The sequence below is a fragment of the Cnephaeus nilssonii genome (assembly GCF_951640355.1).
Source record: "Cnephaeus nilssonii genome assembly, chromosome: 11".
Classification (NCBI taxonomy): Eukaryota; Metazoa; Chordata; class Mammalia; order Chiroptera; family Vespertilionidae; genus Cnephaeus; species Cnephaeus nilssonii.
Window position 1 is genome coordinate 5476286 of NC_137082.1, and position 23593 is coordinate 5499878.

The 23593-nt window shown below is 49.2% G+C and overlaps 1 protein-coding gene across 1 annotated transcript in view; it reads left to right on the forward strand.

Annotated features, from left to right (window-relative positions):
* The first annotated feature begins 409 nt into the window (after positions 1-409).
* The window catches only part of APCDD1L (APC down-regulated 1 like), a 50491-nt gene continuing 27307 nt past the window's right edge, over positions 410-23593 (forward strand). The window contains exon 1 of the mRNA XM_079783446.1: positions 410-639. Coding sequence (XP_079639572.1) covers positions 591-639 — 49 coding nt within the window. The 5' untranslated portion in view covers positions 410-590. The remainder of the gene's footprint in view (positions 640-23593) is intronic.

The following is a 23593-nucleotide window of genomic DNA, read 5'->3' on the forward strand; positions in this document are numbered from 1 at the left end:
GGCCTGGATGCTGTCTGGAACCCGCAGGCTAATGACAGAGCACGCTGGCTGCTGGGCGCCAGTTTGGCCCTTTTCCCTGTGCCCCTAGCTGAGCTCCAAGTCAGAGACTTTTCCCAGAGGATCTGAGTAGAAACTTCAAGGGTCAGAGACCAGCGGGGCTCAGAAGAGCTTCCCCCGCCCCCGTCCTTCCAGGGACCAGCCTGCCTGGGTGCACTTTGCGGATTGAGGGAGGTCTTGCCCACTGCGAAGACTTTGGGGGAGGTGAGGGGCAGGGGACGGAAGGGGTCAGCTGGGGGTCCGAATGGCAGGAGGAGCCAGGCCAGAGGGCTGGGCGCACCGCGCTGGGGAGCGGAGCGCGCGACGCCGGAGGCTGTCTCCACCTCTTCTGGCAAGTTGGACCTATGAGTGCGCAGCTCGACTTACAACTATCCGCAGCCCGGAGGGTGAGCGCCAAGGGGGGCGCAGGGCCCTTGCAACTTCTTCGCAGGACCCCAGCCGGGCGCCAGTGTCCCTGCGGCCCAGGAGCCCCGCGCCCCGCCTCCCTCCGCGCGCTGTGGAGGTGCCGAGGCCGTCCTGCCAGCCCCGACGGGATGCCCGCAGCCATGCTCCCCTACGCTTGGGTCCTGATGCTTTTGGGAGGTAGGTGTCACTCTCCTCCTTGCGGGCTCGCTGCCTGAGGTCGGAAGGGAGGGAGCTCGCCGTCTGACTCCCGAGGGTCCTTGGGGACTGCCGCCGGGGTCTGTGCCCCGTGGCTGATGCTGCCTCCGCTAGCCCTTCCCCGCCTCACCTGGCCGGCACCTGCTGCGCTCCAGGCTCCTCCTGGGCCCTGCGGGAGGGAGGGTGTCATTGCGCCAAGTGTGCACTCTTCTGCCCTCCGTGCCCCTGGAGGCACTAGGAGTGACCCCTGGGGTGGGGGTCCAGGGGGACTGGTACCTCCAAGAAGATGAGGAGGATCCAGGTCCACTGAGACCCCCGGCAAGGTACAAGCCCCCCCCCGCCCCCCGTGTTGATAGCAGGGCTGCAGCGCTGGGCTTGCCCACTGAATCCTGGACCTGTGGGTGCTCAGGGCTGTGTCCTGAAGCAGAGCCGGGAGAAGTTAGGGGAGGGTGCAGTGACCTGGGCCCAGGCTGGTGGGGGGATGGGAGAGGGTGGCCAAGGGACCCCAGGACCCCCGTAGAGGAGACAGGACTAACTGCTCGTTCGCTCGCTGGTGCTTCTTAGGGGGGGAAGGGGCAAAACTGTACAAATGCCAACGGACCGTGGTGTGCCACCACTGGCCAAACGCCAACCACCATAGTCGTGGCAGTGCGCCCAGCCCCCGCTCACCCCAAGCTCGCTCACACCGTGAAGGGTGAAGAATTCTGGCCCTGGAGTCAGACCACCGGGCTCCGAAGCCCAGATCAGCTTCCGCCCACCTGTGCGGCCTTGGCATGGCCATCAGCTCTTAGCCCAACGTCCTCTCGTCTGTCCAATGGGCTCACAAAGCCCTCCGCCTCCAGGCTCATTGTGAGGCCTACAGAGGCGGGCGGGGAAGCACAGGGCACGCTCCTGGCACCGGGGAGCACGCAGCCAGCGCAGCCAGGCGCCACGGGCTGTCAGGTCCGCAGGAAGATGCCCAGGTCCCACCGGGCGCTCTCTGCTCCTTGACAGTCACGGAGCAAAGCCAGGTCTGCCTGCAGGAGCCCCTGGATGAGTCTTCTCCCCACCTCCAGCTTCTAAGCACCATAGATGGAGGGGAGATGAAAGGGTCTGAAGGAAGTCAAGGGAGGGGTGGGGGAGCAGTTTGAGAGTCACAGACACATCCATCCAAAGGGTGCATTTAACGGGCTGGAGGTGAGAGGTCGCCGGGCCCTCCACTGCAGAGGAGTCCCCAGCAGTGCGCAGAGGGCACGGCACCCTGTTCTCTGGCTGGCGAGGGCTTCTCATGCCAATAAAATCCCTGGAAGTCTAGCATGGCACTCGCTCTCAGGGAGTCCCGCTGCGCTGCTCCTTGGCGACCTTTGGCCATGGGAGTCACAGATTGCCCAGGAGGGGACCCGGGAGGGAGCGCCCGATGGGCGGAGGCGCCCGTGGGCCCTGGTCCAGACACAGACGCTAGGAGGGCGCCGACCCCACGAGAGCTGCCTGGGCAGCGTTTTCCACTGAACTTTCCTCACAAGCACGTCTCCCACGGGCTGCGTCACCAGGCAGCAAGGTCCTGCTGCTTTGGTGAAAGGAAACAGAACCCAGTTAATCCTCAGCTACGTACATAATTTAGGTACCTGCGCCGAGGCGTGCCTGCTTCCTGTCCCCGGTTCCAGAAACGTGGAGGACACACCAACAGCCCCACCAAGTGAATCCACAATGAGTACACACACACACACACACACACACACACACACACACACACATATGTGAGCACACGCCAAGGTTGCTCAACCTCACCATTCTCTCCGCGGGCTGCCCCACGCACTGTAGGATGCTTAGCCGCATCCGTGGCCTCTCCCTACTACCTGCCAATGTAACGCCTCCCAGTTATGACAACCATAAGGGTCTCCGGACACAGCCACATGTCCCCCGGGGGCGGGGGTACTCTTGGTTGAAAACCACGGTACGGCTACATCAGACTCAACTGGTAGCTTTCCCGATGAATCTGTCAAAATCCCCAGGTCGGATGGATTTTGTTATTCTTGCTCTGAGCAATCAGGAAATCAAAGGTACAGTGGGGGCCCAAGAAAAACAGCACCCCAAGAGAGTTTCCAATTTGGACGTTGATTTTTCCCATTTGTTCTCGCTCCTTCCTGTGTCTGAGGATGTCCTCTGGTGAATGTCTGGCCGTGAGTGGGTAAGTGCGGTCAGGGACCCCCAGCAGCAAAGCCCTGAGATGCCAGCTGCGCCCGTGCCAAAGCTCCGGCCCCAGCTCGGGTTCACGCCACAGCAATTTCTGGCTTTTAAAAATCTCCTTACTCGGCAATTTATGCTTGAGGGGGGCGGGGAATGAGAAACCACTGCTCCTTTTTATTTCTCATTTCTTTTGGTCTAATTTCAGCCCTGCTTTTATCTTCAACCATGTACTTTGCGATGGCAAGTTATCATTTAGAGACAGATTAACTAGAACGAAATCACAGGCTAGCCCATAATAAATTAGTTGTCAGTGTGGGGCTCCGCTTTGAATCCGAGAATAAAAACTGGAAAGAAAATTAACTTAAGTACACTCCTCCGAAAATCAACAGTGAATGGAGATCAGTAATCGGATTAATTACTTAAAATAAAGAAAGTTATCAGCAGAAACTTTCTCCTGCTGCCTCGCCCGGCGGTCACTGCGGCCAGCTGTTTCGCTTATCGTTCTGACCGGAGCTATAATCTCCAGATTCAGAATACCCAGCTCCAGGCAAACAGAGCAGCTTCCTTGATTTCAAAACCATCTGGGCGGTGGGCCAGTTAGAAGCGACCCAAGAAGCAATATCTGTGGGTGCACTGGAACTTAACGATGTTAATGAAAGCTTGGAAGCCAGAATGAGCCCCTGACCAAACTTCTAAGATAGGTGCCCCCCCCACCCCCCCACCCCCCCACCCCCCACCCCGCCCCAGGCTAGTGCACAGCCTGGAGGCCCTGCTGTCAGCCTGCAGGGGCTCGTGAGCGTGGTGGCTCCTTAAACCTGATGGTTTCCAAAAGGCTCTGATACAGGGGAGCTGTCTGAGACCCAGGAAGTGAGGTGCCCAGTGGGAGGGGGAGGAAGGTGTGTCCCCGAGAATGTCAGCCTCCCAGCTGAGGGGGGAGGGGGCCACCTCCGTGCCCACAGGCCAGCGGGATGGGGCTGAATCCAACGGCTCTGTGAGCTGCAGAGCTGGAGGGCACGTCCCAGGGACTGGACAGACCTGGGGGCCACCCTAGCTTCAAGCTGCCTGGCCTGTTACCCGTCACCGGGACAAGCTCAGCCTGTGTCCCCATCAGCGAGTTGGGAATGGTGACGTCACTGGCCTTAAGAGGTGCTGAAGGGGTGAAGGGGTGCCTGGGATTGGACTTGACCCCGAACCCTGTGGCCCTGCGTGCGCCACCGGCATGAGCTCACAGCCTGCAGAGGGGCAGCCGCTCTCAGTCGCCGCCGCCAGTGGAGGCTCTGGGTGGTCACCTTCCCCCTCGATGTTCTGTGTGTCCCCAAGAGCACCGTGACTGTTGTCATGATACTGACGACAGCGACAAAGCTCATCATTGTCCCTGTGGAGTGGGCCAGCTACTCCTCGCACCCTGTCTCCTGTCTCCTTCCTTCCCTGTGGGACAATGTGGCAACAGGCTCACGGCTCGGCTGGGTGAGGTGGGTACAGGAAGAATGTCTACCAGAGCGGTGCCCACCTGGCTTTCGACCCACGGAGTGCGTGCTGGGTGGCGCGCTGCGTGTGCGCCTCGCTGGGGTAAGGCCCCGCCAATACAGGGACAGGGAGGCCGCCCCTGGCCTCAGGGACGTCAGAGTCAAATTGGACGATTAAACCTAAAGTGAGCAATTCATGACAAGCGGCTGCTCCGCCCAGTAGGTCCCGGGGCATCTAGCCTGGGCCGGGTGGTGTGGAAGGTGATGAGGGACTGAAACGTGAACAAGGAGGAAGGCGGAGGAAGGACACAGGGAGAGGGGCTGGCATGCGCTCAGGACCAGAGAGAAGGCCAGTGGGGCTGCCGAGAGAGGGTGAGGGGCGAGGGGTGGAGAGGCCAGGAGGTTGGCAGGGCTCAGTCATGGGGCCATGAGGGCCACAGGGGGCACTGCACTTCCTGTCAAGGGCAATGGAGGGTCCACTGCTTAGAGGTCGTGAGCTCCCCATCACCAGAGGTATCCGACAATGAGCCGGGTGCTGTGGGAGTAGCGCTGGCTAGGGAGTCACCTAGATCTGCTTCCAGCCCTGAAACAATCTGATTCTTAGAAGCCCCAAACCTCCTCCTGCCAAGACACATGCTTTCAACTGCCATCGTAGTCCCCAGTCCCCTCGCCCCGAATGCAGTGCCAGCATTCACCTGTCCCACCGCCTGTCCCACCCGCTCAGCGCCTCACCTACTCAGCAGCTGGCGAGATGCCCTGGGAGCCCCCGTACAGCCCACCTGGGTGAGAAGACAGGCCCACGCCCCTGCCCACCACTTCCCCTGAGGCGTCCTCTGGTCTAACAGAGGACGTCAGCTCCTCTGGAGGCCGTTTGGGAGGCTTAAGATGCTGCTGTCAGGGTATAGAATGTAAGCAAGTCCACCTCCAGAGTCGCTCAGGGTGTGTGGGGCTCAGTCCCAGCCAGACCCTCCTTCAGCTCAGCCACATCCCCAGCCTGTCCCCTCCCTTCAGCCCTCCCTTCTCTCCCAAGCCTTCTCTCCCAGGGCTCCCGGGTCCCCATTAGGCCCTCATCCCCACAGACTCCTCAGAGAAGATGGCAACCCCCAGCTGCCGCCACTGTGACGCAGCCACACGGAAGTGTCAGGCTGTCCATCAAGTCACCTCCTTTCCACCACAGCCTGCACACACACACACACACACACACGCACACACGCACACACGCACACGCTGTTCCTTCTGCTTAGAACACCATTCCCTGCCCTCAGGCTCCCCTTCACCTGCAAATATGGGTGTGAATTCCTAACAGTGGAACTGCTGCAGCAACACGTGTGTTAAAGTCTTTCGCGAGCCTCCATTCCACATGGAGTGCAGTCAACACCCCCACGGGTGGCCCTGCGTCCTCGCCACCTGTCAGTATCATTCTTCACAAACCCTGCCAATGGTGATGCTCAGACTTCCTTCCTTTCATTATGAGCAAAGAGGAACGTCTATTTCTACTTTTAGGAGCCCCTTGTACAGGTTTTCCTATTGGTCATACCCTTTGCCCACTTTTATATTGGACTTCTTAAAGAATCTCTTCTTATTGATTTGCTAGTGCTCTTTACATATGGAAAAGTAGCTGCCTCCATCTGTGGTGCAGTTGTTCCCAGCTTGCCCTTGGTTCCCCCGAGCTTCCTGAGAGGCGTCCCTGCTCCTCGTCTCTTTCACATTCACTCCGGTGAACCCCGCGCAGTGGCAATGAGCTAAATGTACATTTTTTCCCGAGGGATAATAGATGGCCAGGTGGTCTTACCATAAATGCTGCACGTGGGGTGTGAGACAGAGACCTCGCCCAGGCACTATGCTCAGCGGGTTCTGCCCGTGACATTCCTAGGCAATTGGCACCGTGTTACAGAAGACAGAGGCGAGACCGTGCGCTTAGGATCTTCCAGCTGGCTAGCCCAGGGACTGAGGTTTGTGGGCCACCGAGCTTCATGCCTCGACTGCCCTTCCTGGAAAGTTCAGCTCAAGGTTCAGGCAAGGACCTCCTGCCCCGCTGCCTGTTGGAAAGAAGCCGGTTTAGAACGAAGTGTGGGCAGCAGAAGATACCCACGCGCTGAGGCACGCGGCTGACAGTTTACATAACGTGACTTAGGGCGGAAGATCACAGTGTGGAGACCACAGGCATGCTAACAGGAACAGTCTTAAATCCTCAATTAAATGTGATTCTGAGAGGGGCTGAAGAGCGAAGGATCTTAATTGTCCATCTGCAAAGACAGCTGCGTGGGCTGGGCTCTGGAATTCAATTTCCCACATTCTAATTCCAGCTGCTCCGCTGGCTTCCTAATTACTTAATCCCTCTGGGCCTCAGTTTCCTCCTCTGCCAAATTGTGTCTACCCACGGGTGGCTGTGAGGAGCAGGTGAATGCCCACGGTGCCAGGCACAGAGCGGGTGCCTGGTAGGTGTCACTACATCATTATGAAGGTGACAGGACACTGCTCTGTGGGGTCTGATCTTGGGACCAAGATACACTGCTTCCCAGGGATGGCCACAGGCACAGAAGCGTGGCGGGGGGCAGGGTCAGAAGTGGTGGCTGACAGGGTCAGCGGAGGACGGGGCGCAGAGTAAGGACGTCAGATGCCCACGTTTCTGCTACAAAAGGCACCAGGGGGCGTGGGCTGCCTTTGCCTGGGGATGTAGCCAAAGGGCCCCCACTAGTGGGTGGGAGGGCACCACGTGTTTGGGATATCTGTGTTTGTTCCTAGGACTGCTGTGCGAAGTGCCACAAACTGGATGTCTTAAAACAACAGAAGTGAACTGGCTCACCGTTCTGGAAATAACGAAATCTGGGTGTCATGGAGCCAGCTCCCTCTGAAACCATGGGGGAGAGTCCTTCCTCTTGTGGCTTCTGCGAAAAGGCCTTGGCACTGTGTGTCTTTACTCTGTCTTTCAGTGACAGGTGACAGTCAGGATTGCATTGCCTTTCAATGAGTCACTCCAGTCTCTGCCTCCAGTGCCCCATGGCTACCTCCTCCTGTGTGTCTTCTCCTCTTATAAGCACGCCAGTCCTCTTGGATTAGGACCCACCCTACTCCAGTGGGACCTCATCTTAACTATTTACAACTGCATTTCCAAATAGGTCACATTCCGAGGTAGGACTTGAACGTATCTTTTGAGGGGACACAATTCAGCCCACAACTCCTCGTGTTGTATCTGAAGGGCTGCCTCTGGTGGGTGGGAAGGCATCAGGTGTTTCTGGGAAGTGGAGATTCAAGAACTTAGGTGATTGGCCTACAGTTGAGAGGTGATGGGGCAGGGACAAGCCATGACCAAGGACCCAGGGAGGAAAGGGAGACCAGGAGACCAAAACCTAAATACCCAATGTAAGGCAAAGATGTCAACAAATTTTGAGGGAATTATGCACCCACAAAAATTTATATATTTAAAAATATTGAATGAAATGGGAAGATAATTTTGGCATAATGTTAGAACAGAAACACAGTGTATATACATTTGATTTCAAATATGTTTTAATTGGGAGGGTGGCATCCTTATTTTAAAAAAAAAACCTAGAAGAAAACATAAGAAATTAGTGGGAAGTGGGATTATGGGTGATTTCTCTCTTTGTCTTTATATGATTTTTCTGTATTCCTACAGGATCAGTTCCATCTGGGGATGTGGGTTCCAAGGAAAGGGGCTGGGTTTCTGCTGTCACCAAGATTATAATCTCCAAGACATGCAATCCCCAAGGTTTGCTAGAACCTCAGCAAAAGAGGCTGGTTAGAGAAATAGTGGAAACTGGGGCTTGGGAATTCTGACCTGACTGCAGGGGTTGGATCCTGGTGTCAGGAGTGGGATCACCCAGGATGGCATCAGGGGTCCTGGGCAGGAGAGATGGTCTTAGACAAATTTTGCTCCTGGTGTTGATCTAAGGAAGAGCAGGGCCCCACGCATCCAGACATTTAGACAGAACCCTGAGGGGATGCCAAAGGTGCCTTGTCTCCAGTCAAGTGGATGGGGCTTCAGAACCAGGAATTGGAGTCCTGATAGGGTGACTGAGGCCAGAACACAGCTGTGGATGGATAGATGTCAGCAATAGGTAATGTCATACTCCCTTCTGCTAGCAGCAACATTTTCTTCATTGACTCAAATCCTGGAGGATGGTCAATCAAGGTGTCTCCCCTCCACCTGGGGCATGAGTCTCAGGTTGAGCAAACAGGATGTTTGCCCCAAGACCTGGAATCTTATGTCAATGACCAGAAGTTAAAATGCATCCTGCCCACAGGGGAGTCCCGGAGAAACTGCAGGGTACTTCCACCAGCCAGATCCCCAGAGCACCTCTTAGATCAGTGAGCACCCATGCCCTTCCACGGAAGCCCAGTTTAGCTTTATGTGTCAGACATGGCTTTGGCTGCTTGCAACCAAAGCACCTGGTCAGTACGCCTCCAGTGTCCACTTTGAGACCATGATCTCTGAGCTGTTAGCTAAATAGTATATATGTTTTACTGAGGTTAGCTCACCTCAGAGCTCAAAGTGCATTAAAAACTTGAGCTGCCCTCCTCAAACCTGAGTGTTAAATTATACCAAAAACTAGTGGCCCGGTGCACAAAATTCGTGCATGGAGGGGGAGGTTTCCTCAGCCCAGCCTTCACCCTCTCCAATCGGGGACCCCTTGGGGGATGTCCAACTGCCAGTTTAGGCCCGATCCCAAACCAGCAGTCGGACATCCCTCTCGCAATCTGGGACCACTGGCTCCTAACGGCTCACCTGCCTGCCTGCCTGATCGCCCCTAACCCCTCTGCCTCTGCCTGCCTGATCTTGCCCCCAATGCCCCCCATCAATGGCCTGGTTGCCCCCAACTGCCCTCCCCTGCTGGCCTGATTGCCCCTAACTGCCTCTGCCTGCCTGATCACCCCTAACTGCCCTCCCCTGCCAGCCAATTTGGTTCTGATTGGTCATTTTCTATGCCAGTCAGTGTCAAAAGCTCTGCCTCCTAGAAAGCCATTGGCTCCTCACAGTTCACCCAGATTTGGTTCTGATTGGTCAGTTTCTATGCCAGTCAGTGTCTCTGGGCCTATCAGCGGGCCTGATCAGAGAGGCGGGGCCGATCAGCAGCCCCCGCAGAGGCCCAGAGAGAAACAGAGACGTGGCTGCTGATGAAGCCTGAAGAGAGAGAGGCAATGGCTGATCAACAGCTGCCACAGAGGCTGCGAATCAGACCCTGCCTCTCACTCCCCGGGCCGCTCTCCGGGCCTGATCCACAGCCCCTTCAGCAGTCAGTGATGGGTCGCAGCTCCCACACTGGCAGCAGTCAATGCTGGGTCGCCATGGCAACCCAGCACTGACTGCAGGACTGACTTCCAGTGTTCGGTTGAGCCTTCGGACAGTCATTATGGACCCTGGGTTTTTATATATTAGGATGGGAAGAAAAGCAATAGCTCACACCCAACCCCACTCCTTCCCCAAAATATGCGTAAAAACAGAGAGCAAGATGTGAATGTGTTTAGCTTGGAATCACAGTGACCACAGTAAAACGAAATTATTTGTTCTTTGAAATATACAATTAGTTGTTTTAACATGTGTTTGGGTGGTTGGGTGTGGTTTCTAGATAGTTTGAAACTTAAGTCTACTGTTTGGCCCAGGAGTTTTAACCAGACTCTGATGGGCTACAATCTTTTAAACAGCATCCCACAGTTAATGAAATGAAAGCCAACTTGTTGGTGAGTGAGAATACCTGGGCTTTTATATGACCAATGTTGGACTTGCTTTTTTCCCCACAGTCTTACAATACTTTTGCATTTTCATCTGCCTTTTGGAGAGGGTGAATTTAAAGTACCAATTGAAATCTCAGAGAAAGTAGTGATCTTGTGATTGAGTGACTAGGTGCATTTGCCGAGTAAACCCCACCCCAAGCTTTCAGGGACTATCGGTGCCTGTGTGTGTGCATTTCTGCCGCTGAGGGTGTGTAGGGGCAACCCGACTTCCTGAGAAATCAGAGTTCCAGGTTACGTGTGGACAGTTATGTCCATTCGCATCCAGGGTATTCATTATTGCTGTGGACGGGGACAGGGGAGAGAGGTCAGGACCCTGAGGCTCCAGAATCCTATAAGGGCTTCAAGGAAGACCTAGATCACTGGGAATTTGCATATTCATGGCCAGAGAGCTTCCAGAGGATCTGAGGCCAGAACTACTGGAGTTCTTTTTTTTTAAGATTTTAAAAAATTTATTTTTAGAGGGAGAGGTAGGGAGACGGAAAGAGAAACATTGATGTGAGAGGGAAACATTGATCAGCTGTCCCCTGCTTGATGCCAGGGATCAAGCCCGCAATGAGGCATGTGCCCTGACCAGGAATTGAACCAGCAACCTTTTGGTGCATGGGGTGGCATCCAACCAACTGAGCCACACTCAGGGCTGGAGTTCATATTAAGAGGGTGAAACATAGTCCCTGTTTATATAGATAATTTGCTCAGAAAGTTTAGTAGAGCAGGTGGGAGAAATGAGGAATTAGAGGGCTCTGATGCCAGGGTGGGGACAGGCAAGCCAGATGGACACATGGCAGAGATGAGACTCCAAGAAAGGGGGGTCTCAGGGCCCACAGCAACAGTGGCTGGTGGCTGCAGAGGATGCGCACCGGCCCCGGAGGACAAGGGGCGTTGGCCCAAAGGAGGACGAGGCATCTCTACAAACCACACTAGCTTAGGACCTGCCACCAGGGAGGCTGGCACGGAGGCCCTGGGCATCAGGGACAGTAGCTGTGGATTCAGCTGGTCTCCAGGTCCAAACAGAACTCGGGTGGCCAGTAAAGACAGATCCTCCTAAAATTCCTCCTTCAGCTCTGCTGGCCCTCAGGCTCCTCTTCCTGGTCAAGTGTGTCTCATCAGCTTCTGCCTAGACCGGTGGCCTGTGGCCTTTCTTCACGCAAGGGCCAATTCAAGGAAACCAAGGACATAAACAGAATCCCTTTTTCTTTTTTTTCCCCCTTCAAGAAATTATATCCTTGTTAATCAGGAAATGCAATACTTGAAATTGCACGTAAGCTGCTTTAATAGGCTCCCAATTACTGAATGGGGCTCATTTCAGAGCTACCATTTCAGCAGCTTGTACCAGGCTCTGATTATAATGCTGCCCTCCGAACAAATTTCATTATTGAGCAAGACACTTCCGCAGCGAGTTTACATTGTCTTTGCTTGGCTGACCTTGGACGCTATTGAATTGGAAAATGTGGTTTGTATTATAAGGCCTCTTAATAATGTATTTTTTTAAACAAGGGACTTTTCCATTGCAAATGAGACAAAGGACACCATATTTAGCACAAAGAACGCCTCAGTCTATTTTGAAACATAATTTTCATTAGGCAGGTTTTTCACCGTAACAGGGATTTAAATTTTATTTTAAAAACAGCCTCCCCTCTGCCGCAGCGCATATTTATGTATATTCCTTCGTAGAAATAAACGTCTGAAAAGATGCACACACTAATAATATGAGTTGCTGCTGGGAAGGGGAGAGGCGGTGGGAGGGCACCGAGGGAATCGCTCGCCTGCCTCGCATTCTTTATAATAATGAGAATGTATTAGTCGAGGCTGGAGGGAACCCTGCTCCCCACCTGCGGTATGAGCTTGAGTCAATGTTAGGGGTGGAATTGTTCCCCCGAATTCAGAGGGTGGAGTCCTATCGCCCAGGGCCCTGGAGTGTGTCCTTCTTAAGACAGGGTCCTTCCGAGGGGATGGGGTTAAAATGAGGTCATTAGGTGGGTCCTTGTCCGTGAGGACTGTGTCCTCGTCAAAAGGGGACACGCTCAGAGGAAGACATGTGGACACGGGAGACGGTGCATGCCAGGCGCAGGCCCAGGAGAGAGGCCTCCGAGCCACCAGCCCTGCCGGCCCTTGGTCTGGGATGTTCGGCCTCCAAACTGGGGGAGAATCCAATCCCGCTGGTGGCGCCCCCGCCTGGGGAGCTTTGTTCTGGAATCGAACAGAGTGAATCGCCCGTGGCCAGGTTTCCTCGTCTGTGACGTGGGCTGGCGAGGGGGTCACCGCAGGGCTGCTCCTGTAGGTGACCCTGTGCCACCCTCCAGCTCCCCTCCTGCCCGCCCAGGTGCAGTGGCCGCGCACTGCTGGGAGGCCCCGTGCGCTCCCCCGCCCCCAGGGCTGACAGCCCGGCCAAGGGCGTCATTGTCGCGGCCCCCAGCTGGGCAGCCCCACAGGCTCCCAGGGCCCGTCTCACGGGGCTTCCCGGCTCCTGACCTCAGGGGCGCAGGCCAGGCTTTCCCACCCGAGCGGCCTGCCCTGCGCCAGCGCCCATGTGAGCTGCCCGTGAGGCGGCCCCCCAGCCACGTGGTCGCCCCCCCAAAGCAGGGCTAGGCCGCCGCGTGCCTCCCACGGTTATTGCTAAATAGAAGCAGAAATCGCACACACTCACATTTCCTTTCAAGAGTCAGAAAACCAACCTGACTCCTTAACTTTGGGGGACGCGGGACCAAATGGAAATGCCCGGCCCCCTCCGCTCACAGAAAGTCTCGGAGAGCCCGCGTGGCCGCCTCCGCGCAGCCCCCTGCGGCCCGAGCCAGGGAGGCGGCCGGCAGCCCCGCTGAGCAGCGTGGGCCGGGCCCCCTGCCCGCGGTGGACTCGGCGGGGGTCCGGACAAGAGCAGGGAGGCGGCACTGCGGCTCAGCCCAGGGCCCTGTGCGCGGCGAAGTGTGTTGGAGAGCTGGGGCTGTTGGCCAGGGTCCACTCTTGTTCCCTTTTACGACAGGAATGACACAGGACTCGGCTTTTTGCCCACAGAAAGCCTCCGACCCCCTTGTGCAGACTGAGAAAACAGGGCACTCATCCCATCCTGGGGCTCCACCCTCCTGACCTCATGAACCCTAATCACCTCCAATGCCATCCCACAGAGGAGTAGGGCTTCAACATTTGTTTCTGGGGCGAACACACATTCAGCCCAATCCTGGGTGTGATCAAAGGAAACTACAGTAGGCCAGGGCACCTGGTAGGCAGAGTGCTGGGGAAATGATGAGAGCCTCCCGGGTGCGGGTCAATGGTTGAGGGTCCACCAGGAGGTCACAGTTTGATTCCCGGTCAGGGCGCACCCCTGGTTTGCCGACTGGCTCTCCAGTAGGGGCGTGCAGGAGGCAGCCAATCAATGATTGTCTCTCATCATTGATGTTATCTCTCTCCCCCTTCCTCTATGAAATCAATAAAAATATATATATTTTTAAATAAAATGATAAAAGAGAGGAATCACAGGTGAAGACTGGATTGTGTCAGACTTTGAAATGGGAAGGGTTTTGAACAGGATGATCAAATGTCGATCCTTATTACATATTTGATGACTACAAAAATATGTGTACTTTGAAACAGAACATAAAATGGACAGCTGTGACCCTGTCTCTCACAGCACGACCCAAACACTGCTGGCATCTTTTTTTTTTTTTTAATATATTTTATTGATTTTTTACAGAGAGGAAGAGAGAGGGATAGAGAGTTAGAAACATCGATGAGAGAGAAACATCGATCAGCTGCCTCTTGCACACCTCCTACTGGGGATGTGCCCGCAACCAAGGTACATGCCCTTGACCGGAATCGAACCCGGGACCCTTGAGTCCACAGGCCGACGCTCTATCCACTGAGCCAAACCGGCTTCGGCACTACTGGCATCTTTATCTGCCATGTGCTGCCCTTCCTAAAGTGTGTGCACCGTTCCCGCTTTGTGCCAGAGATGTGCGCCCTGCGGGGAGCTTCCAGCCGCCCTTATTCCTGAGCCATAGAAGGTATTGCACACTGTCTCTCTCCTCCAGCCCAGACTTTGTCGCTCCATATCATGCTCCCAAGATGTGTGCATGTCGTTGTGTGTGGCTGCAGGTCATCCATTTTTCACTGCTGTATACTATTCCAACGTGGAAAGAAGCTGCCGGCTACTTTTCTACGCTTCGCTCTGTGAACATTCCATTTGTTTCCAGTTTGGAGATATTATAAGCAAGGCTGTTACCTGCATTCTAGTAATTGTCGCTGGGAACATGTGGGCAAGAGTTATAAAGTCTGAGTCAGGCTCTATTCATGGGTCAGAAAATCACATTGCAAGGCTCAGACAGTGAACAAGAAGAAATGCTGCCGAGTGGAGGTCTCCTAGGGAGAGCCTATATTACTTTCTGAAGCCTCCATCACACATGTGGTGTGCAGGCATGTGTGAGTGTGTGTGCATGTGTGTGTATGTGTGTGTGTGTGTGTGTGTACATTCACATGCAGGCGTACATATCAGGTGCTGATGTTGAAATGTATTTCTACCTGTGAGTCCCAGAAAATGTCTGCAAGCTCCTGTAAACTTTTATAAAGTTACTTTAAAGGATTGTTTTACAAAGTACTTGTCCTGTCCACTCCCACCAACAGGGATCCCACAGATCTCCCCTGGCACTTGCATTGTTAGAATTCACAATTTTTCCTAAAGTGGTGAGTGTCAAAATGTTACCTCATTGGGTCTTAACTGCATGGCCCCGACTATTAATGGATGTGAATAGCTCTCCGCAGCGTTAACTCTTCCGTGGAAGACAGGCTCACTTGTGCCTGGTTTTCCACCGTATTGTTGGTCTTTTCCGTAAGCTTTGTAGGACTTCTTCACACATCTGTGCATTAACCCTTATGTGGGCTGCAGACATCGTTCCCTGGTTCATCACTTCCCTTTTCATTCTCTTTACGGCGTCTTGTGAATAACAGAAGTTCCTAATTTTATTTTTTTTAGAAGTTCCTAATTTTAATGTCGTGTTAACATTCTTTGCATTTTGTTTAAAAAATTTTTTTCGTTATCTTGAGATCATTAAGATATTCTTTTACATTCTTATAAAAGCTTTAGTATTTTGCCATTTATGTTGAAGTCTTACCGACTGGATATTGATTTGGGAGTATGGTTGAGGAAAGGGTCCAATTTCCTTTAATTCTTCATGTGGATGACCAACTGGATGGCCCTGCTGATGGAACAGGCATCTCTTCTCCAGTGATCAGCAGCCCAGACATACACCAACCTTATAAATTTTGTGAGTCAATATCTGAGCTCCTATCCTAGTCTGTTGGTCAATTTATCACTTTAAGAAATATACAATGCTACAATTATTCCTGTTCTCAATAAATCTTGATCTCTGATACAGCATGCCCCATATCTTATTTTTCTTTAATTTCTCATACTTTTGCTCTTTCATATAAATTGTATAACCATCTTGACAAGATCCTAAGAAAAACAAAAAGCAAAATAATGTATTGGGATTTTGACTGGAATCCATCATGGATTAGTTCAATGGAGAACAGACACCTCTTGATATTTCCTATCCATTTCATTAATTTATATCTTCTTTAATGTCTTTCAATACATTTTTTGTTAATTCTCACCTGAAGATATTTTTTCCATTGATTTTTTCTTTTTTAAGAAAGAGTGGAAGGGAGGGAGTGTGTGAGAGAGAGAGAAACATTGATGTAAGAGAGACACATCAATTGGTTGCCTCCCACATGTGCCCTGACTGAGGCCAGGAATGAACCCACAACCAAAGTACGTGTCCTTGACCGGGAATTAAAACGCAGACCCTTCAGTGCATGGGCTAACACTCTACCACTGAGCTACACTGGCCAGGGCTCTTTCAATACATTTTTATAATTTTCTTCAAATATGTCTTGCTTATTTTTATTATATTTATTCCTGAATACTTTATACTTTTTACTACTATTGTAAATGGTATCTCCCCTCCCAATTTGCTGCTGTTACAGAAAATAATTGATTTTTTTACAGAGATTTCTTTTATACAGACATCTTGCTAAACATTCTTATTGTTCCTAATAATTTTTCTGTAGATTTTGAATTTTGTACATAAATAATTATATCATCTACAAATAGCGATAATATTATTTCCTTTTGAATCCTTATACCTATTCTTTTTCTTACCGAACTGCTAGGACCTTCAGTAAATGTTGAAAGAAACTGATGTCCATTCTGATGATGGCACCATTCTTACTCCTGACCTAAGACATTCAGTATGTCACCCTGAAGAATTACCATCTAATGTAGGAATTTGGGGGATGCCTATAATAAGACATATTTCAAATTAGGATAAGGATATTTTCAAATGGTTTCTCTTTGGATAAGATTTATTTTAAATGGTTAATGGGTGTGGGATTTTAGCCAATGCTTTTCCTGCAGCTATGAGTAGATGGTATGGTTTTTCTCTCTTAATCTGTGAATGTGGCCAACAACATTTACTAGTATAGATTTTTCTGATCTGAAGCCCTCCTGCCTTATTGGGACAGACCCAACATGGGCCCACTGCATGATCTTGTTAAATACTACTGCTTTCCATTTGCTAATATTTTATTTAGGATTTAGGCGACCATGACCATAAATGTGACTATATTGTAACTTTCCTTCTGCACACTGTCCTCCAGAGGCTTTGGTCTATCTCTCCTGATGGTCCTGTCAAACCTGGAGGGGGCAGGACCCAGAGCCAGGTGCTCACAGAGACATCGACCTCCTAGTCATTGAAAACATGAGGTAGGGGATTAAAAATGGTGGCAGAGTAAGTGGATGCTGCATGGACATGCTCCCAGGACCAAATTGGAATTACAACTAAAATACAGAACAACTTCCTGAATGATCAAAAGAAAACTTGCTGGAGAGAACCCTGATAACTGAGGGTGGGAAGTGGAGACACATAGAGACTGGTAGGAGGGGCAGAGGTGCAAAAGGGCTGGCCGGGCTCACACAGACAGCAACTGAAGTTCCAGAGAGATATCTCAGTTGTGGGGATTGCCACTGAGAACTCTGGGGTCTAACCCCTACACTGGGACCCCCCAGTAAAGAGCACCAGAACTGAGAAGGGTACCCACATAACATCTGGCTGTGAAAAGCAGCAGAGTTACTGCCTGCCTGGGAGAGACAACTGGAAATTCAGGCACTCTCTTAAAGGGACAATACACAAAATTGCCTGTCAAGCCACCCACCTTGTGCTCCAACAGAGGGAGGGCAGAGTGAACTGGAGCTGTGTGACCAGAAGCCAGGATCAGGGGCTTTGGGGTTAGAGCTCAGAAGACAGACACCCAGGTTTCCTGTGCTAAGTCATTCCCTCGCGCTGTGGAAGTCATCTTTCTCATGCAGACATTTGCTATAAAGGCGACCTTGCCTGGGAGGAAGACCGTTGATCCACCCTATTGGAAAATACCTTGCTCCACCCCATGGTGCAGAGTTGCTCAGGCCCATTAAGAGAATGAGAATAAAAATTAGCCTCCTGGCAGAAGCAATTGCCCCACCCTATTGGGAAAAAAACCTCTTGCCACAACTATGGGAGATTGCCTGGGGGCAATTTAAGACAAAATCCTATCAGCCTGTAGGCAGAGGTGGTGGCATCTGGAATCTGAATCTTTGCCTGATCTAATTAGTCAGAAACAGTATTTGACACTGTCCTCCACTACAGATTGAGAGGTGTAGCAGATCTACCTAATACAGAGTCACAAACCCAAACAGACAGCCAAAATGAGGAAACAAAGAAACAACAACCAAATGAAAGAACAAGAGAATTCTCCAGAAGAAGAGATAAATGAAATGGAGGTAAAAAATTTATCTGATACAGAGTTCAGAATAATGATGGTAAAGATGCTCAACAGCATAAGAAAAGATATAGTAACTATGAAAAGAGAAATAAAGAATGACACAGCACAAATAAAGAACACATTGAAAGGAATACACAGCAGATTAGGGGAAGCTGAGGATCAAATCAATGAATTAGAAGACAGGGGTTCAAAAAAATCACTCACTCAGAGAACCAAAAAGAAAAAACAATTAAAAAACAGGAGGACAGTTTAAAGAAGATGTAGGACGATGTGAAATGTAACAATATTTGAATAGCAGGTGCGCCAGAAGAGGCAGAAAGGGAGGAAGGGAGAGAGAACATTTTTGAAGAAATGATGGCAGAAAATTTCCCTAACCTGGTAAAGGAAAAAGTCACCAAGTTCAGGAGGCACAGAGAACCCCAAGCAAGAAGAACCCAAACAGGCCCATGCCCAGACACATCATAATTAAAATGGCAATAATTAAGTACCTATCCATAAAACCTTAAATGTAAATGGATTACATGCTCCAACCAAAAGGCATAGGGTAACTGAATGAATACAAAAGCATGACCCAACTATATACTGTCTACAAGAGACCCACCACAGAACAAAAGACACACACAGGATGAGAATGAAGGGATAGAAAAAAATCTCTATGCAAATGGGGAAAAAAAAAGAAAGCTGGAGTAGCAATACTCATATCCGACAAAACAGACTTCAAAATGAAGGCCATCATAAGAGACAACAAAGGTCACTATATAATACTAAAGGGATTGATCAAACAAGAGGTTATAGCCCTGGTAAACATATATGCACCCAATATGGGAGCACCTAAATATATTATAAAAAATAAAAAACTTCTCGAGGACTTTAAGAGAGAGATAGGCAACAATACAGTCATAGTAGGGAACTTTAACAGCCCACTGACTTCACAGAATAGATCTTTTAGACAAAAACTTAACAAGGAAATAGTGACTCTAAAGGACACACTGGATCAGATGGATTTAATAGACATTTATAGAAAATTTCATCCCAAAGCTGCAGAATATACATTCTTCTCAAGTGCACATGGATCATTCACAAAGTTAGACCACATGTTAGGACACAAAACAGGTCTCTACAAGTTCAAGAAGACTGAAATCATATCAAGCATCTTCTCAGATCACAGTGGAATAAAATTAGAAATCAACTACAGTAAAAACACCCCAAAACATTCAAACTCATGGAGATGAAATAACATGTTATTAAACAATGAATGGGTTACCAATGAGATCAAGAAAGAAATCAAAAACTTCCTGAAAACAAATGAGATGAACACACAACAACCCCAAATTTCTGAGACACAGCAAACGCAGTCCTGAGAGGGAAGTTCATAGCACCACAGGCCTACCTCAAAAATACAAGAAACATCAACAATACAGTATTTAAAGCTACAACTTAAAGAAAAAAAAAGAGAGAACAAAAATTAAATCCCAAAGTAAGCAGAAGGAAGGAAATAATAATTTAGAGCAGAAATAAATGACACAGAGACTAAAAAAAAAAAATACTAAAAAAAAAAATCAATGAAACCAAGAGCTGGTCTTTGAAAGGATAAACAAAATTGATGAATCATTAGCCAGATTCATCAAGAAACAAAGAGAGAGGACGCAAATAAGTAAAATCAGAAATGAAAGCAGAGAAGTAACCACTGACACCACAGAAATAAAAGGATTATAAGAAAATACTATGAACAACTATATGCCAACAAGCTGGACAATGTGGATGAAATGGACAAATTCACACAAGAATACAATCTCCCAAAATTGAATCAGGAGGAATCAGAAAACCTGTGTAGGCCAACAACAACTGATGAAATAGAAGCAGTAATAAAAAAAATTCCCAGCAAACAAAAGCCTGGGTCGGGACAGCTGCACAAAGGAGTTTTACCAAACATTCAAAGAACTACCACCTATACTCCTCAGACTATTCCAAAAAATCCAAGAGGAAGGAACACTTCCAAGCTCTTTTTATGAGGCCACCATTACCCTAATTCCAAAATCAGATAAAGGCACTACAAAGAAAGAGAATTACAGGCCAATATCTCTGATGAACATAGATGCTAAAATCCTCAATAAAATATTAGCAAATCAGTTCCAGCAATATTTTAAAGAGATTATACATTATGATCAAGTGGGATTTATTCCAGGGATGCAAGGCTGGTACAATATTTACAAATCAATAAATGCAGCCTAGCCGCTTTGGCTCAGTGGATAGAGAGTCAGTGTGCAGACTGAAGGGTCCCAGGTTTGATTCTGGTAAAGGGTTCATGCCCAGGTTCTGGGCTTGATCCCTGTAGGGGCGTGCAGGAGGCAGCTATTCAATGATCCTCTCTCATCGTTGATGTTTCTATTTCTCTTTCCCCATCTCTCCCTTCCTCTCTGAAATAAATAAAAAAAATATTTTAAAATATTTTTAAAACATACGTGATATATCACATAAACAAATTAAGAGACAAAAATCACATGATCATATCAATAGATGCAGAAATAGCATTTTATAAAATCTAACACACATTTTTGATAAAAACTCCCAGCAAAGTAGGAATAGAGGGAGCATATCCCAACATGATGAAGGCTATATATGATAAACTTACAGCAAATTTCATACTCAATGGGCAAAAACTAAAACCATTTCCCCTAAGAACAGGAATAAAACAGGGATGTCCACTTTTACCACTCTCATTCAACATAGTACTAGAAATCCTAGCCACAGCGATAAGAAGAAATAAAACGCATCCAAATTGGAAAGGAGGAAGTAAAAGTCTCATTATTTGCAGATGACATGATATTGTACATAGAAAACCCTAAAGACTCCACCAATAACTACTAGATTTAATAAGTGATTTTGGCAATGTAGCAGGATTCAAAATCAACACCCAAAACTCGATGGCTTTTTTATACACCAATAATGAATTCTCAGAAAAAGAAACTAAACAAGCAAATCCCATTTACCATTGCAAAAAAAAAAAATTAAGATACTTAGGAATAAACTTAACCAAGGAGGCAAAAGACCTGTACTCAGAAAACTACAGAACATTGAAAAAAGAGATAGAAGAAGATAGAAACAAGTGGAAGAATATTCCATGTTCATGGATTGGTAGAATCAACATCATTAAAATGTCCATACTACCCAAGGCAATATACAGATTCAATGCAATCCCAATTAAAATACCAACAGCATATTTCACAGATCTAGAACAGATACTCCAAAAATGTATATGGAACCAAAAAAGACCCCAAATAGCCACAGCAATCTTGATAAAGAAGAACAAAGTCGGAGGAGAAATCACAATACCAGGTTTCAAGTTATACTACAAAGCCACCATAATCAAAACAGCTTGGCACTGGCACAAGAACAGGCATATAGATCAATGGGACCAAACAGAGACCCCAGAAATTGACCCAAGCCATTACGCTCAATTAATATTTGACAAACAATGTAGTCAAGACAGTTTCTTCAATAAATGGTGTTGGGAAAATTGGACAGATACATACAAAAAAAAAAAAGAAAGAAACTAGACCACTGACATACACCATACACAAAAATAAAGTAAAAACAGATAAAAGATTTAATGTAAATTGTGAAACAATTCTAGAAGAAACTATAGGTAGCAAAATCTCAGACATCTCTTGTAACAATATGTTTACGGATACATCTCCTAGGGCAAAGGAAACTAATGAGAAAATAAACAAATGGGACTACATCAAAATAAAAAAGCTTCTGCACAGCAAAAGAAAACATCAAAACGAAAAGGGAGCCACTGTATGGGAGAACATATTTGGCAATGCTACATCTGATAAAGGGTTACTATCCAGAATATATGAGGAACTCATACAACTTAACAAAAGTAAGACAAACAAGCCAATTAAAAAATGGGCAAAGCACCTAATAGACACTTCTCCAAAGAGGACATAGGATGGCCAAGAGGCATATGAATGAATGCTCAAAGTCACTATTCATCCGAGAGATGCAAATCAAAAGGACAATGAGGTATCACCACCTCACACCTGTCAGAATGGCTACCACCAACAAATCAACAAATGCTGGTGAGGATGTGACGAAAAGGGAACCCTAGTGCACTGCTGGTGGGAATTCAGACTGGTGCAGCCATTATGGAAAACAGTATGGAGTTTCCTCAAAAAATTAAATATGGAACTGCCATTTGACCCAGTGATCACACTTATAGGAATACTAGAGGCCCGGTACACGAAAATCCTGTATGGGGGGGGGGGGCGGGGTTCAGCCCAGCCTGTGCCCTCTCACAGTCCGGGACCCCTCAGGGGTGATGTCCAACTGCTGTGGAAGCAGAAGAGGCTCCCGCCACTGCTGCTGTGCTCACCAGCCATGAGCCCGGCTTCTGACTGAGCAGTGCTCCCCCTGTGGGAGCGCACTGACCACCAGGGGGCAGCTCCTGCATTGAGCGTCTGCCCCCTGGTGGTCAGTGCACGTCATAGCGACTGGTCGTTCCGCCATTTGGTCAATTTGCTTATTAGTCTTTTATTCTATAGGATATCCTAAGAAACCCAAAGCACCAATCAGAAAGAATATATGCACCCCTATGTTCATAGCAGCATAATTTACAATAGCTAAGACCTGGAAACAGCCCAAGTGCCCATCAGCAGATGAGTGGATAAAAAAGCTGTGGTACATTTACACCATGAAATACTATGCAGCAGTAAAAAAGAAGGATCTCTTACCCTTTGAGACAGCATGGAGGGACCTGGAGAGTATCATGCTAAGTGAAATAAGTCAGAGAAAGACAACTATCACATGATCTCACTCATATGTGGAATCTAAGTAACAAAATAAACTGATGAGCAGAGTAGATCCAGAGACATGGAAGCTTGAAACAGAGTGGGAAATCCCAGAGGAAAGGCAGGGGAGAGTGTGTGGGAGGTAATCAACCAGGGACTTTGTATGCATATATGCATGGCCAATGGACACAGACAATGGGCAGTGAGGGCCTGGGGCGGTGGGCGGGGAGGGAGGAACAGGGGAGGGCTCGGTGGGCTGAAGGGGGTCTATGGGGGGAAAAGAGGGACATATTTGTTAAGGATTTCAGAGATCCACCTGGGCCTGGTTGATACTTTCAAGAATAAAGATTTTAAAAAATAAAAAGTGAAAAAAGAAAAGAAAAAGAAAACTTGAGGTATTTTAACATTAGTAGGAGACAGCCTCCTCCCTCTTTCCCTAACCCTTCCACACTGACTTCCTTCCATCACTTTCTTCCTGCTGTAAAGCATTAGAGGGACACAGGCATTAGGGTCCCAGCTCAAGGAGAGGTGGAGTGGGAGTGATCTGACTTAGTGAGGTACACTTGTGTGTTTTCCAGTCACTTGGATGAGCAGTGAAGTTACAACCACCTGAGCAGGTGTGGGTGGGGCTCGTTTCTGGAACATTCTGACCTCTCACTGAGTGCCTCCCCCGAGCCGTGATGTGAAAGGGCACTGGGATGGGTCCTCTGGCACCAGCCACCAACACCACGCCGGTGGAGGACAGACAGGGCACGGACCGGCCAGAGCGAGCTCTTTCACATCTCAGCTCCCATATGGGAGGAACTTGGTGGAGGTTCTCCAAAATTGGATAACAACCCCCAAAATGTATGACAACATAACAATAAGTTGGGCAGCTGAACAAACTTACCGCTTTGTCAGTAACCAAACATATTTTCAGTGGACTTTCTACTCTTGCCGGAGAAAATGAAA